The sequence below is a fragment of the Nicotiana tomentosiformis genome, chromosome 11, assembly GCF_000390325.3.
Source record: "Nicotiana tomentosiformis chromosome 11, ASM39032v3, whole genome shotgun sequence".
NCBI classification, from domain to species: Eukaryota; Viridiplantae; Streptophyta; class Magnoliopsida; order Solanales; family Solanaceae; genus Nicotiana; species Nicotiana tomentosiformis.
In genome coordinates, this window is record NC_090822.1 from 67,734,602 (window position 1) to 67,748,288 (window position 13,687).

The 13,687-nt window shown below is 40.9% G+C and overlaps 1 protein-coding gene across 1 annotated transcript; it reads left to right on the forward strand.

The window, feature by feature from the left end:
• Positions 1-4,431: 4,431 nt before the first annotated feature.
• Positions 4,432-5,991, forward strand: LOC138901605 (uncharacterized). Its single transcript, XM_070189381.1, has 3 exons — positions 4,432-4,754; positions 4,863-5,231; positions 5,688-5,991. The coding sequence occupies exons 1-3, from the start codon at positions 4,432-4,434 to the stop codon at positions 5,989-5,991; spliced, it is 996 nt and encodes a 331-aa protein (XP_070045482.1).
• Positions 5,992-13,687: the final 7,696 nt, after the last annotated feature.

Sequence of the window (13,687 nt, forward strand, 5' to 3'; positions counted from 1 at the left end):
CGAGATCGTGCAAATAATGAAAATGGAGATTAAGGAATGGCACCACAACACATAGTTTCCATATGGGTCAGGGATGGCGATCAAGGAGATGATGAAATACGGGTACGAGCCATGATTTGGGCTGGGGACTAAATAAAATGGGATAACTGAGCCAATTCAACTAAAGCAGCAAAAGAGATTTACCAGCCTGCAATCGGAGGAGTCCATAACAACGACTCTGGGAAGAAAGTTTTTGTACCAGAGGATATTTTGAGTCCGGGTCAAAGTTCAATGCAAGAAGAAGAAATCATTGATGAGATAAGAAGGTTGTTCGTGGAAATGAACGAGGAATGCTGCGGTAAACCTAACATCAAGACACCAACATTTAGTCCATCGCTGGTTCGAGGGAGTGTGGAATTGTAGTAATATTTGAAAATTGCATGATCAATTGAGGCTTGAATCATGCCGATGGGTTTTTGTTAAACCGCCTCTTTGAATGCTATGACGTTTCTTACAATGAACTAAAATTTTATTCTTCCTAAAGTATTACACAAACTTGTCTTTATTTTAATTTATACTTGACTTTTCTTTTCAGTGATCAAATTAATAAAAAATTGCGTTCAACGATTATGATATGTAATGAAACCCTGGAACAAAGTGTTAACAACGAGCCAATTTATGAGGAATACGATGAGATTATGATGCCTGAGAATCTACCGAAGGAGATCGAATAGTTAGAATGTCAGAATAAGCCTAACCTCTTGGAGACAGAGTTGATCGATCTAGGAGGACAGGAATGTAGAGACCTCCTGAGTTGAATGTGGTAAGAGTCATGAACTACCCCATTTGGTTGGCCAACATAGTACCTGTGCCTAAGAAGGACATGGAGATTAGGATATGTGTGGATTATTGAGATCTCAACAAAGCCAGTCCCAAGGATGACTTTCCTCTGCTACATATCCATATTCTTATTGACAACTATGCGAATCACGATTTACAACCATTCATGGATTGTTTCACTGGATATCACTAGATCTTGATGCATGAAGAAGATTAAGAGAATACAACATTCACAATGCCAGGGGGAGTCTACTATTATATGATCATTCAAATTGGCCTCAAGAGTGTCGGTGCCACCTACATGAGAGAAATGACTACTCTTTTCCATGACATGATCTACATGGAGATTGAAGTATACATTGATGGCATCATAATCAAGTTAAGAAAGACTACAGATCTTTTAAGTGACCTGAGAAAGTTCTTCGAATGGTTATGAAGGTACAATTTGAAGCTGAACCTTGCGAAGTGTGCATTCAGAGTTCCCACAGGACAATTGTTGGGTTTCATCATTAGCAGAAAAGGGACAGAGTTAGATACCTCAAATATCAAGGCTATTCAAGACTTACCTCCTCCTAAAAGCAAGAAGGACGCAATGAGATTCCTCGGAAGATTGGATTATATCACCGGTTTATAGCCCAATCAATAGTAATCTTGTAAAAATCCGGGTTTGGACTTTTTGGATTGAATAGTGCGCTGGGAGTTGAAGGAAAATGTTGGGCAGAAGTACACATATCTGCGGCCCATTTGCTACCGCAAAACAACTATGCGGACCTCAGACTGGTCACAAAGTGGGGCATTTTTGATGCCCAATTTTGCGGCCATTATGCGACCGCATAACCTTTTTGCGGGCTGCATTATTGTCGCATATCCCGCCTTGGGATTTTTCGGAGGGAGGTTCTGCGGTGCACTATGCGACTGCAGAACAGGTCTGCGGGACGCATAGTGACCGCATACCAGATCAGTTCCTTTCCAGTTCTGGCCCCCATTTTCGATGTCATTTCACGGACTGCATAACCACTATGTGGTCGCATATGCGACCGTAAATCCTGTTCCGGAGCTTCTTTTTTGGGATTTTTTAAACCCGACCGTATTCCGTTAAAACATATCCCATGGACCATTTTGATCATACTTTCTGATATGTTTAAAGCTAGAGAGAGCGTCCTAGAGGGAGAAGTGATCTTCACCAAATTGTTCTTCAATTCTTACCTAAAACCTTGAAGATTATCAAGAGAGGCAGCTAGGGCTTCTTCCTAAGAGGTAAGATTCTATCACCCAAACTCATAATTTCAAAATGTGACTAGACTGGGCCACTAGTGAGGTAAATTATGGGGATGGGGGTGCTTACTTTGAATGCATATGTTACTAAGATATGTGGAAAGATTGTGAGCTAAAAATGATAGAGAATAGGTTGGGGAAAGATGAAATCTTCCACAATAAGTGGCTTAAAACATTGATGCACACCTAGTGTTTGATAATATGCTCAAATGAGCTAAAACCATGTTCATCTTCCTAATTTTGGTCCAACTCGTTATATTTCTAAAATAGATTGAAGTTGCTAAGAATTCCAGATCATTTTAGAGTTTGAAAAGCTCAATTGAGGTATGTTGGCTAAATCCCTTTCTTCTTAGAATCGAACCCTAGAGTGTTCATATAATTGGAGTAAGCCCTTGATCATTATAGAATTGGCGATTTCTAATGTGTTTGTGTTGAATGATGTAAGTTAAATCTTTATTCTAAATGCTTCATCATGATATCTTGTTATTTGAGGATGCGTTCAAAATGTGGAATATCTGCTAGCAATGTTAATACTTCATGTCAAGATCAAAATAAAGGTTGTTTTTCCATATTGTATGAAAAGCCTCTATGTGCCCGAGACTCCCAAATTTCTCCTATGTGAATTTAACGTCTTGAATGTGAAGCCTTATTGTTGTTGATAATATTAATGTTGGAATGTGGAAAGGAACTTGAATTCTAGCACCAAGAATAACTTTATAATTGGGGCCACTCGTGCCATTGTATTCAGAGCATGCGAAAGAAATATGAATTGAGATGACTGATTGAATATGGGTGATGTCTCAAATGAGATGGACTAGCCGATCGGGCCGAGATCGGACTCCGTGTAAGAACATGATGATATTGTGGATGAAATTGTGAAAATGGTTGATGTCTCAAATGAGATAGCCTAGCCAATCGGGTCGTGATCCGACACCATACCGCACACATGGTGGCACTGTGCTGGAAATTATAATGAAATTGTGGCAATGTCTCAAATGAGGTGGCCTAGCCGATCGGGCCGAGATCGGACTCCGTGTAAGAATACAGAGGTATTGTGAATTGTGGAATATCGGTACTAAGGGTCACGCAACCTAATAATATGGAAATTGTCTTGAAAACGTATATGATCCTTAACTTGTTGTTTTACTATTATTTGAAGCCCTTATTGAATCCTTGACTGTTCCTCTTGTATTATTATTCATTCTATTAAGTTGGTCTTTAGCTGTACATACTAGTGATATTTGACGGTACTAACGTCCCTTTTGCCGGGGGTGATGCATCTTTAAATGGATACAGGTGGTTACATAGCAGACAATGCTGATCACAGATAGTGCTGCATCCTCTTCTCAGCGGACTCGGTGAGCCCCATTTCATTCTACGGTCATGTAATATATCCTTTGTTTATATTGTTGTACTTTTGAGGTATAGCCGGGGCCTTGTTGCCGGCACCTTCTTTACACTCTTCTGTATCTTTAGAGACTCCGTAGACACTATGTGGGTTGTATATGGGTGTTGGGAATATTAAACAAGTTATGTTGTGTTTGATCACTTGTTCCACTTGAACTCTAAGAAATGTGTATTTTGAGACTTAAATAGTCATTGTTCCACTTGAACAATGACTAATGAAACGATTTAGGATTGTATAAATGAGATTCCTACTGTATAATTAATGAAATCACTTCTTTTCTTGATCATGGGTTAATTGTGTAGAAAGTATCTAACAGGCTTGCTCGGTTGAGTGCCGGTTACGCTTTTCGAGGTTGGAGCGTGACAAATCTGCAAACCAATTTTCAAGATATTGAAGAAATATGCCGTCACAAAATTGACGGAGGAGGGTCAAGAAGATTTGGAAAGAATCAAGGTGTACCTGTCTAGTCCTTCAGTGCTGGTTCCTCCCAAACTGGGAAAGCCGTCGTTACTATATCTATCCATTTTGGAAAATGCATTTGGATGCGTGTTGGAGTAGCATGATGAAACCTTAAAGAATGAGGAGGCTATTTACTACTTGAGTAAGAAATTCACACCATACAAAGCGAGATATACCGTGTTAGAATGGACGCGCTGTGCTTTAACTTGGATCATCTATAGGTTGAGACATTACATGTCAACATACACCATATATCAGATATCCAGACTCGACCCGATCAAGTACATCTTCCAGAAGCCAATTCCAAATGGAAAGTTAGCAAAGTGGAAGATCCTTCTTAGTGAATTCGACATTGTGTACTTGATATAGAAGGCTATTAAGGGACACGCTCTGGCTGATCACCTTGTAGAAAAGGTTCCCATGTACAAAAAATATGGTGGAGTATGAAGCGTGCATCCTTGGGGATCAAGATGGCAGTTGACATGAACATCAATGAACTTTTGGTCATAGGAGATTCAGATTTGCTGATCCACCAAGTCCAAGGAGAATGGACTACCAAGAACGTCAAGATTCTTCCGTACTTGCATTCTGTGAAGGAATTGTGTAAGAAATTCACCAAGATCGAGTTCAGGAATATTATTAGAATCCAGAATGAATTCGCCGATGCTCTTGCAACACTGTCATCCATGATTCAACACCCGAAGAAGAGTTACATTGACCCCATTGAAGTGGAGATCCAAGACCAACATGCATATTGCTTTCACGTAGATGAAGAGATAGATGGTAAGCCTTGGTATCATGGCATCAAAAGGTTCCTATAGGCAAAAGAATACATAGAGAATGCAATTACTGGTCAGAAGTGAGCACTAAGGAGACTGGAAAACCATGTTTTCCTTAACAGGGAGGTCCTATACAGGAGGACCCTGGACCTGGGTCTGTTAAGGTGCGTAGATGTTGTTGAAGCAACAATATTGTTTGAGGAAATACATGCAGGGACGTGCAGGCCTCACATGAACGATTTCACCTTAGCCATGAAGACTCTAAGGGCAGGATACTTTTGGTTGACCATGGAAAGGGACAACATTCTCTACGTGCAGAAATGTCATCAGTGTCATAATCACGGGGATTTCATCAGGGTTCCACCAAATGAGTTAAAAGTGATGGGTTCTCCCTGGACATTAGCCGCTTGGGGCATGGATGTGATTGGATCCATAGAACCACCCCCATCAAACATTCATCGTTTCATCCTAGTGGCTATTGCTATCACCAAGTAGGTCAAAGCTTTTACATATAAAGTTGTTACGAAGAAGGTGGTGGCAAATTTCGTCCGTAACAACATAGTCTGCCTATTAGGGATCCCAGAGTTAATTATAACTGACAATGCTTCCAATCTCAATAGTGATCTCATGAGGGAAATTTGTGAGAAGTTCATAATTTTTCATTACAATTGTATAGCATATAGGCCATAGATGAATGGAGCAGCTGAAGTAGCCAACAAGAACATCAAGAGGATCCTGCAAAAGATAGTGGAAAACCCCAGGCAATGGCATAAGAAGCTATTATTTGCACTACATGGCTATTGCACTACAATGAGGACATCTACTGGGGCTAAACAATACATGTTGGTATATGGCACTGAAGCCATAGTACCCACAAAGGTCGATATACCTTATTTAAGGATTATCTAGGAAGCCAAGTTAGACAACACATAATGGATGTGTATCAGGAAAGAACAACTAATGCTCATCGATGAGAAGAGAATGGATGCGGTTTGTCTTGGACAGCTTTACCAACAGAGGATGACCAAGTCGTTCAACAAGAAAGTGAAACCTCGACAGTTCACATCGGGGCAGCTAGTCTTAAAGAGGATATTTCCCCATCAAGAGGAAGGTAAAGGCAAGTTCGCACCAAATTGGCAAGGTCCATATGTGATCCATCAGGTACTATCAGGAGGAGCGTTAATCTTAGAAGAAATAGATGACAGAGTGAGCACAAAGCCCATCAATTCAGACACAATCAAGAAGTACTAATTTGAGGATAATTAGGTTAGGGTTTTGTGTAATAGAACTACGCTTGACTTGACTTTCCATGGTGGGATACGTACGCAACCCACATAGGGTACGGTACTCCTTTTGTAATATAAAATCCAAATATCATTTCCATGTATTCAGAACTACGCCATGACTTGAATTCCTTTGGTAGGAATACATAGTCAATCCATGTCGGATTTAGTCACAACAACAATAACAATAACCCAGTATAATCCCACTAGTGGGGTTTGTGGAGGGTAATGTGTACGCAGACCTTACCCCTACCCTAGGGTAGATAGGCTATTTCCAATAGACCCTCAGATCCCTCCCTCCAATAACTCCCCACCTTGCTCTTGGGGTGACTCGAACTCACAACCTCATGGTTGGAAGTGAAGGGTGCTTACCACTAGAGAAACCCACTCTTGTAATTGTTGGATTTAGTCATTTATTGTAATCGAACTACATTTTGACCTAATTCTATTTGGATACGTAAGCAGTCTGAGTCAGACTTAGTCATATCATTTCAAGATTCCATTTCTTCACTTTCGTATTTATTATAATCGAACTAAGTTTTGACCTGATTCCATTTGGATACGTAGGCAGCCTGAGTTAGGCTCGGTGACTCAACTCAGATACCCCGGACAAGCAAGCCTGTACAATACCTTCTACCCAACTTGCCCATGAATAAAGAGAAGATACATTATATTATTAATTGGTTGGGACGGGGTGTTTGTCATATTTGGTTTTTGTGAGGGATGTTGGTGCTGATACTCCTACCATTGATTCTGTTCCGGTGCTGCAAGAATTTTTGGATATGTTTCCTGCAGACTTGTCGGGCATGCCACTAGACAGGGATATTGATTTTCGTATTGACTTGGTGCCGGGCACTCAGTCTATTTTTATTCCTCTGTATCATATGGCACCGGAAAAGTTGAAAGAATTGAAAGAGCAGCATCAGGAGCTTCTTGATAAGGGGTTCATTAGGCCTAGTGTGTCGCCTTGGGGTGCACCAGTTCTGTTTGTGAAGAAGAAAGATGGTACTCTGCAGATGTGTATTGACTATAGGCAGGTGAACAAAGTTACAATTAAGAACAAGTATCCTTTGTCGTGCATTGATGACTGATTTGACCAGCTTCAAGGAGTTTAAGTATTCTCTAAGATCGATTTGAGATCTAGGTATCACCAGTTGAAGATTCGGGACTCGGATATTCTGAAGACGACATTCAAGACCCGCTATGGTCATTATGAGTTCCTTGTGATGTCTTTTAGACTAACCAATGGCCCAGCAACATTCATGCATCTGATGAACAGTGTATTCCAGCCATATCTTGATCCGTTTGTCATAGTCCTTATTGTTGATATCATGGTGTACTCACGTAGCCAGGATGAGCATGCATAATATTTGAGGATTGTACTACAGAAGTTGAGGGAGGAGAAGCTTTATGCCAAGTTCTTCAAGTGTGAGTTATGGCTCAGTTTGGTGACGTTCTTGGGGCATGTTGTGTCCACCGAGGGGATTAAGGTGGATCCGAAGAAAATTGAGGTGGTTCAGAGTTGGCCCATACCGTCTTCAGATACTGAGATTCAGAGTTTCCTCGTCTTGGTCAGATATTATCGTCTCTTCGTGGAGGGTTTCTTATCCACTGTTTACCCATAAGGGTGCTCCATTCAGGTGTTCTGACGAGTGTAAGGAGAGTTTTTAGAAGCTCAAGACTGCCTTGACCACAACTCGAGTTCTAGTTTTTCCTTCATCATCGGGTTATTATACAATGTATGTTGATGCTTCTTGGATTGGTATTGGGCGTGTCTTGATGGAGGAGGTTAGAGTGATGACTTATGCTTCACACAAGTTCAAGGCTCATGAGAAGAACTACCTTGTTCATGATTTGGAGTTGGCAGCCACCGTTCATACATTAAAGGTTTGGAGGCATTATCAATACAGCATGTCTTGAGAGGTATTTATAGATCATCGGAGTCTTCAGCACTTGTTCAAGCAAAAGGATCTAAATTTTAGGTAGCAGAGTCGGTTAGAGTTGCTAAAGGACTATGATATTACCATTTTGTATCATCCCGAGAAGGCCAAAGTGGTGGCTGATGCGTTGAGTAGGAAGGCGGTGAGTATGGGTAGCCTTGCATTTATTCCTGTTGGGGAGAGACCATTTGCATCAGATGTCAGGCCTTGTCCAATCAGTTCATGAGGTTGGATGTTTCGGAGCCTATTCAAGTTTTAGATTATGTTGTTTGTCGGTCTTGTTTATATGATCGCATCAGAGAGCATCAGTATGACGACTCCCACTTGCTTGTCCTTAAGGACATGGTTCAGCACGGTGATGCCCAAGAGGTTTCTATTAGGGATGATGGGGTGTTGCAGATGTAGGGTCAGATTTGTGTGCCCAATGTGGATGGGCTACATGAGTTGATTCTTGTAGAGGCCCACAGTTCATGGTATTCCATTCATCTTGGTGTCGGGAAGATGTATCAGGACTTGAGGCAACACTATTAGTGGAGGAGAATGAAGAAGGACATAGTGGAGTTTATAGTTCTATGCTTAAATTGTCAGCAGGTGAAGTACGAGCATCAGAGGCCAGGCAGTTTGCTTCAAAGGCTTGAGATTCCGGAGTGGAAATGGAAGAATATCACCATGGACTTCGTAGTTGGGCTTCCATGAACCTTGAAGAAGTTTGATGCTATTTGGGTGATTGAGAACCGGTACTAAGTCCGCACATTTCATTCCAGTTGGGACTATCTATTCTTCAGAGCGATTGGCTGAAATCTATATCTGCGAGATTATTCTCCTTCATGATGTGCCGTTGTCTATTATTTCAGATCGGGGCACACAGTTCATAGAACAGTTTTGGAAAGCAACATAGCGGGAGTTAGGCACAAGGGTTGAGTTGAGTACAATATTCCACCCTAGATGGACAGACAGTCTGAGCGCACCATTTAGATATTAAAGAATATGCTATGCGCTTATGTCATGGATTTCAAGGGTTCTTGGAATTAGTTTCTATCACTTGTAGAGTTTGCCTAAAGTAACAACTACCAATCGAGTATTCAGATGGCTCCGTATGACGCCTTGTCTGGGAGGTAGTGCCGGTCAGTGGTTGGCTGGTTTGAGCCGGGTGAGGCTAGGCTATTGGGTACTGACTAGGTTCAGGATGCTTTGGACAAGGTTAAGTTGATTCAGGATCTGCTTCACACTGCACAATCTAGATAAAGGAGTTACGCCGATCGAAAGGTTCATGATGTTTCTTACATAGTGGGAGAGAAGGCACAACTTAGAGTTTCTCCTATGAAGGGTGTTATGAGGTTCGAGAAGAAGGGAAAGTTGAGCCCTTGGTGTATTGGCCCTTTTGAGGTGCTTGAGAGGATTGGGGAGGTGTCTTACAAGCTTGTATTGCCACCTAGTCTGTCAAATGTACATCTATTGTTTCATGTTTTCATGCTCATGAAGTATTTCAGCGATCTGTCTCATGTTTTGGACTTCAAGCCAGTTTAGTTAGATGGATATTTAACTTATGATGTGGAGCCGGTGGCCATTTTAGATCGGCATGTTCGAAAGTTGAGGTCAAAGAATATAGCTTCAGTAAAGGTGCAGTGGAGAGGTCAGCCTGTCGAGGAGGCTACTTGGGAGACCGAGAGGGATATGCGGAGTAGATATCCACACCTATTTGAGACTCTAAGTATAATTCTAGACCCGTTCGAGGACGAACGTTTGTTTTAAAAGAGAAGAATGTAATGACCCGGCCGATCATTTTTCATATTATAGCCTCGTTCCCCTACTTATTGACTATTTTGTGCACTTCTGTTTGTTGTTATTTGACTTTCCAGGATGGTTGGTTTGGTTTTGGGGATGTTTTAGAATGAATTGGGACACGTAGTCCCAAGGTTGGAAGCCTAAGTTGAAAGAGTTGATCGAGTGTTGACTTATGTGTAAGTAACTCCGGAATAGAGTTTTGATGGTTCTGATAGCTCCGTATGGTGATTTTGGAATTAGGAATGTGTCCGGATATTGATTTGGAGGTCCGTATTTAATTGGCGAAAGTTGAAAAAAAAAAGAAGTTTGGAGAGTTGAGAAGTTTGACCGAGAGTTGAATTTGTGGTTACCAGGCTCGGAATTTTGTTTTGGAAGTTGGAATAGGTCTGTTGTGTCATTTATGACTTGTGTGCAAAGTTTTAAGTAAATCGGAGTTGGTTTGATAGATTTCGGCATCAAATGTAGAAGTTGGAAATTCATTAGTTTCATTAGGCTCGAATTGGGGTGTGATTCGTGTTATTGATGTTGTTTGATGTGATTTGTGGCCTCGACTAAGTTTATATTGTGTTTTAGGATTTGGTTGTATGTTTGGTTTAGGTCTCGCGGGCCTCGGGTGGATTTCATATGGTTAACGTATTGGAATTTGGACTTTGAAGATTGATGATGTTGCAAGTCTGGTTTCCTTATTCGCAATCGGGTAGGAAGGTTCGCTATCGCGAAGTCTTAATTGGGCGATTGGTGGAGTTGGTCTATGAGATCGCGAGAAATGGTCTGCGGTCGCAGAGTTTTGAGATATTGTGTTGTGCGAACTGGGGTTCATGAACGCATTCGCGAAGATGGAAGGGGAGGTCCAGGATTCAGACGCGCTGACTCTTCGCGGTCACGTGAGTTGGTCCGCGATCACGTTGGTATGAGAGTTTGATCACCATGGTTACGAACCTGAGGATGCGATCACGTTGAAGGATGTTTGTCCACTGAGGATTTTCTTTCTTCGCGATCGCGTGGATTTATCCGCGATCGCGATGTGTAATCACTGGGCAATAGTGTTAAAATATCAAAATTGAGGGTTTGAACCCGTTTTTTCATATTTTGAGTTAGAGACCTCGGATTTGGAAGATTCTTGAAGGGATTTTCATGGAGTTGATTGGGGTAAGTGATTCTAACTTGGATTTGGTTGTTATACATGAATCTATCATTGTTTTTACAATTTAATTAGTGTTTTGGGTTGGAAATATTGGGGGGAATTGTAGAAACTTCATAGACTTTAATTTGGGAAATTGAAGGTTGAGTTGAGATCGGAATTGAGTAATTTTGGTATGGTTGGACTCGTTGTTGAATGGGTGTTCGGATTTTGTTAATTTTATCGGATTCCGAGACGTGAGCCCGGGGTTGACTTTTTGGATTGACTTTTTGACTTTGGTTAAAGAACTTAGCTTTATCATTTGGAATCAATTCTTAGGGCTTATATTAATAGTATTACGTTATTTTTGGCTAGATTAGAGCCTTCCGGAGATTGATACACGTGGGAAGGGCTTGCTAGCGGAGTGATTTGATTTATTTGAGGTAAGTATCTTATTTAAACTTGGTTGAGGCACTAGTTGCCTGAATTGTTGTGATAGCTACGTGCTATTGGGTGCACGCATGCATGGGAATGAACCCATGTGTGGGCACCAGGATTATTTGTTCATAATCGGGTTGTGCTCGGGCTCTTATTAGACTAGAATTTGACTATTAAACCTTAAGCTATGATGCTTTGCACATTTGTGACATTGTTGTAACTATATGATCCATGTTTAAGGGTATGTAAGGGCTTAATCCCTGAATGAACTGATAAAGGTTATTCCTCACTGAAATTACCGGTTTGAGTTATGATAGTACACTTGCACATGTCTACACTTTAGCATGTCGTTTATACCAGTCCAGGAGCATGAGATTTGATATTCACTCATTTCATACATGCATACTTGTTTATTTGCTTCTGTGTGATCTGATTGGACTGGTTGCCTGTGACTACGCTGGGCGGATTGTGTTTTTGTGTATGTGACCACACCGGGCGAATTGTGTTGTTGGCACGTGAGTTGTCCATACGGATCCAGATATTGATGTTATTAGCATGTGAGTTGTCTGTGTAGCACGTGAGTTGTCCGTGTAGCGTGTGCATACGGATCCATCCCCCTAGGGTCAACCTCTCATATTTCTCTCTTGATGGTGTATACACGGATATTGGGAATACTGATCAATGCTTTGGAAAGGATATGGAAAGTGAGGAAAGATGGCCAGTGTGTTTTTGGATTTTGAATTTCATCTTTACTTGCAATTTCTTTGATTATTTATCTCATTTAACTGTATATCACCTATATATTCCAATATTGTCTTAGCAGAGTATTTGAGAGATTGTACACCTATACACACGAATGTTTCTTACTAAACTTAATGATTTGATTTCTATGTTGTTTTGTTCGGTTTAAAGGATGAAACTACACAGGTGATAGCTAGTATCATTAATAATTTGTGCTTCTATTACCTTGTCGTGCTTCTATTACCTTGCCGTATGCACTACGCTCTTAACATTAACTAACACAAGGAATAGATATGCCACAAGCCCATGAGGTTGAAAAGAAGAAGTTGAACTCTTGTGAGATTATTATCATTCTTACATATTAACCCTTGCCAATAGTTGATCCTATATGAGAGGACTAGAGATACAACAAACTTGTCTTACAAATCAATATGCTCATGATATGTGCCAAAATATGAAAGCATCTAATTTCAACCTTTCACGAGTGAAACCACATAGCTAGGGCATCTTAATATTAGGGGGAAATCATGTATTGGTTAGAGAGAATGAACACTTTGCTATGAGCTAGACATATTTCTTCCAATACAACTCTCAAGCTGCAATACCAGGCCATTTCATGGGCAACTACAATACTAGGAACAAAGGGAGTTACTCACTCAGGCATGATCTAGGTGGATATGAAAGTCATACTTAGATGGACGAACAAAAAGATCTTCCTGTGACAAATTTGTGAAAATCTTAAATTTCCCAAAATCTTTATGCGGACAAGTGACCCCTTTCAATTGACAGGTGCACATATGATATGTGTTTATTACAAATCAAACATTCCAGCTTCTTAGGTGCTATTACCACATGATCCGGTGGCGCGATAACATTAATAGGGAAAAGGACACTTCCCTTAATAAATGGCTCTTTCATTCCTTCCTCGCTGACTCGAACCCATGGGTTACTCATATGGAAAATGAAACATGACGAGGAAATTAGCTTCCTATCTTGAGCTCTATCGCACGATCTAGAGTATCAAAGAAGGGTGAAATTCCTAAATGTCCAAGTAGCCTCCTCATTATAGATGTGGTCGACAACACACCGATAAGAAGGACTCTACTAGACACGGCTCCGAGACATCCTAGAACACTTTAAAACCTTAGGCTCTGATACCAAGTTTGTCATGCCACGACCTCCGGGAGCGCGACCGGCGCTCAACCGAAAAAACCCGGCCGAGCAAGCCTGTTAGATTTCCTTCTACCAAAACTCATCCATGAATAAAGAGGAGATGTACTCCATTAATTAAACACAAAATAGATTTTATTAACAATTTCATTTTCATTCCCATTAGCAGCTTCATTCATAACTTCCAAAATATTACGAGTTTAGAGAATTAATGAAAAGCATGGTTTCCAAATACCAACATTTCTAGTTCAATTCCCAACATCAACCATAACCCACAACCCACAACCTGTCTATGGAGCCTCTAAGTACAATAGAAGAGTAATATGGAAATGCCGGCAACAAGGCCACAGCTATACCTCAAAACACAGTACATGAGAAACAAAAGATACATGACCCTGAAATGAAGTGGGGCTCACCAAATCAGCTAAAAAGAGTGTACTGCTATCACTGATCAATGCTGCCTGCTGTAG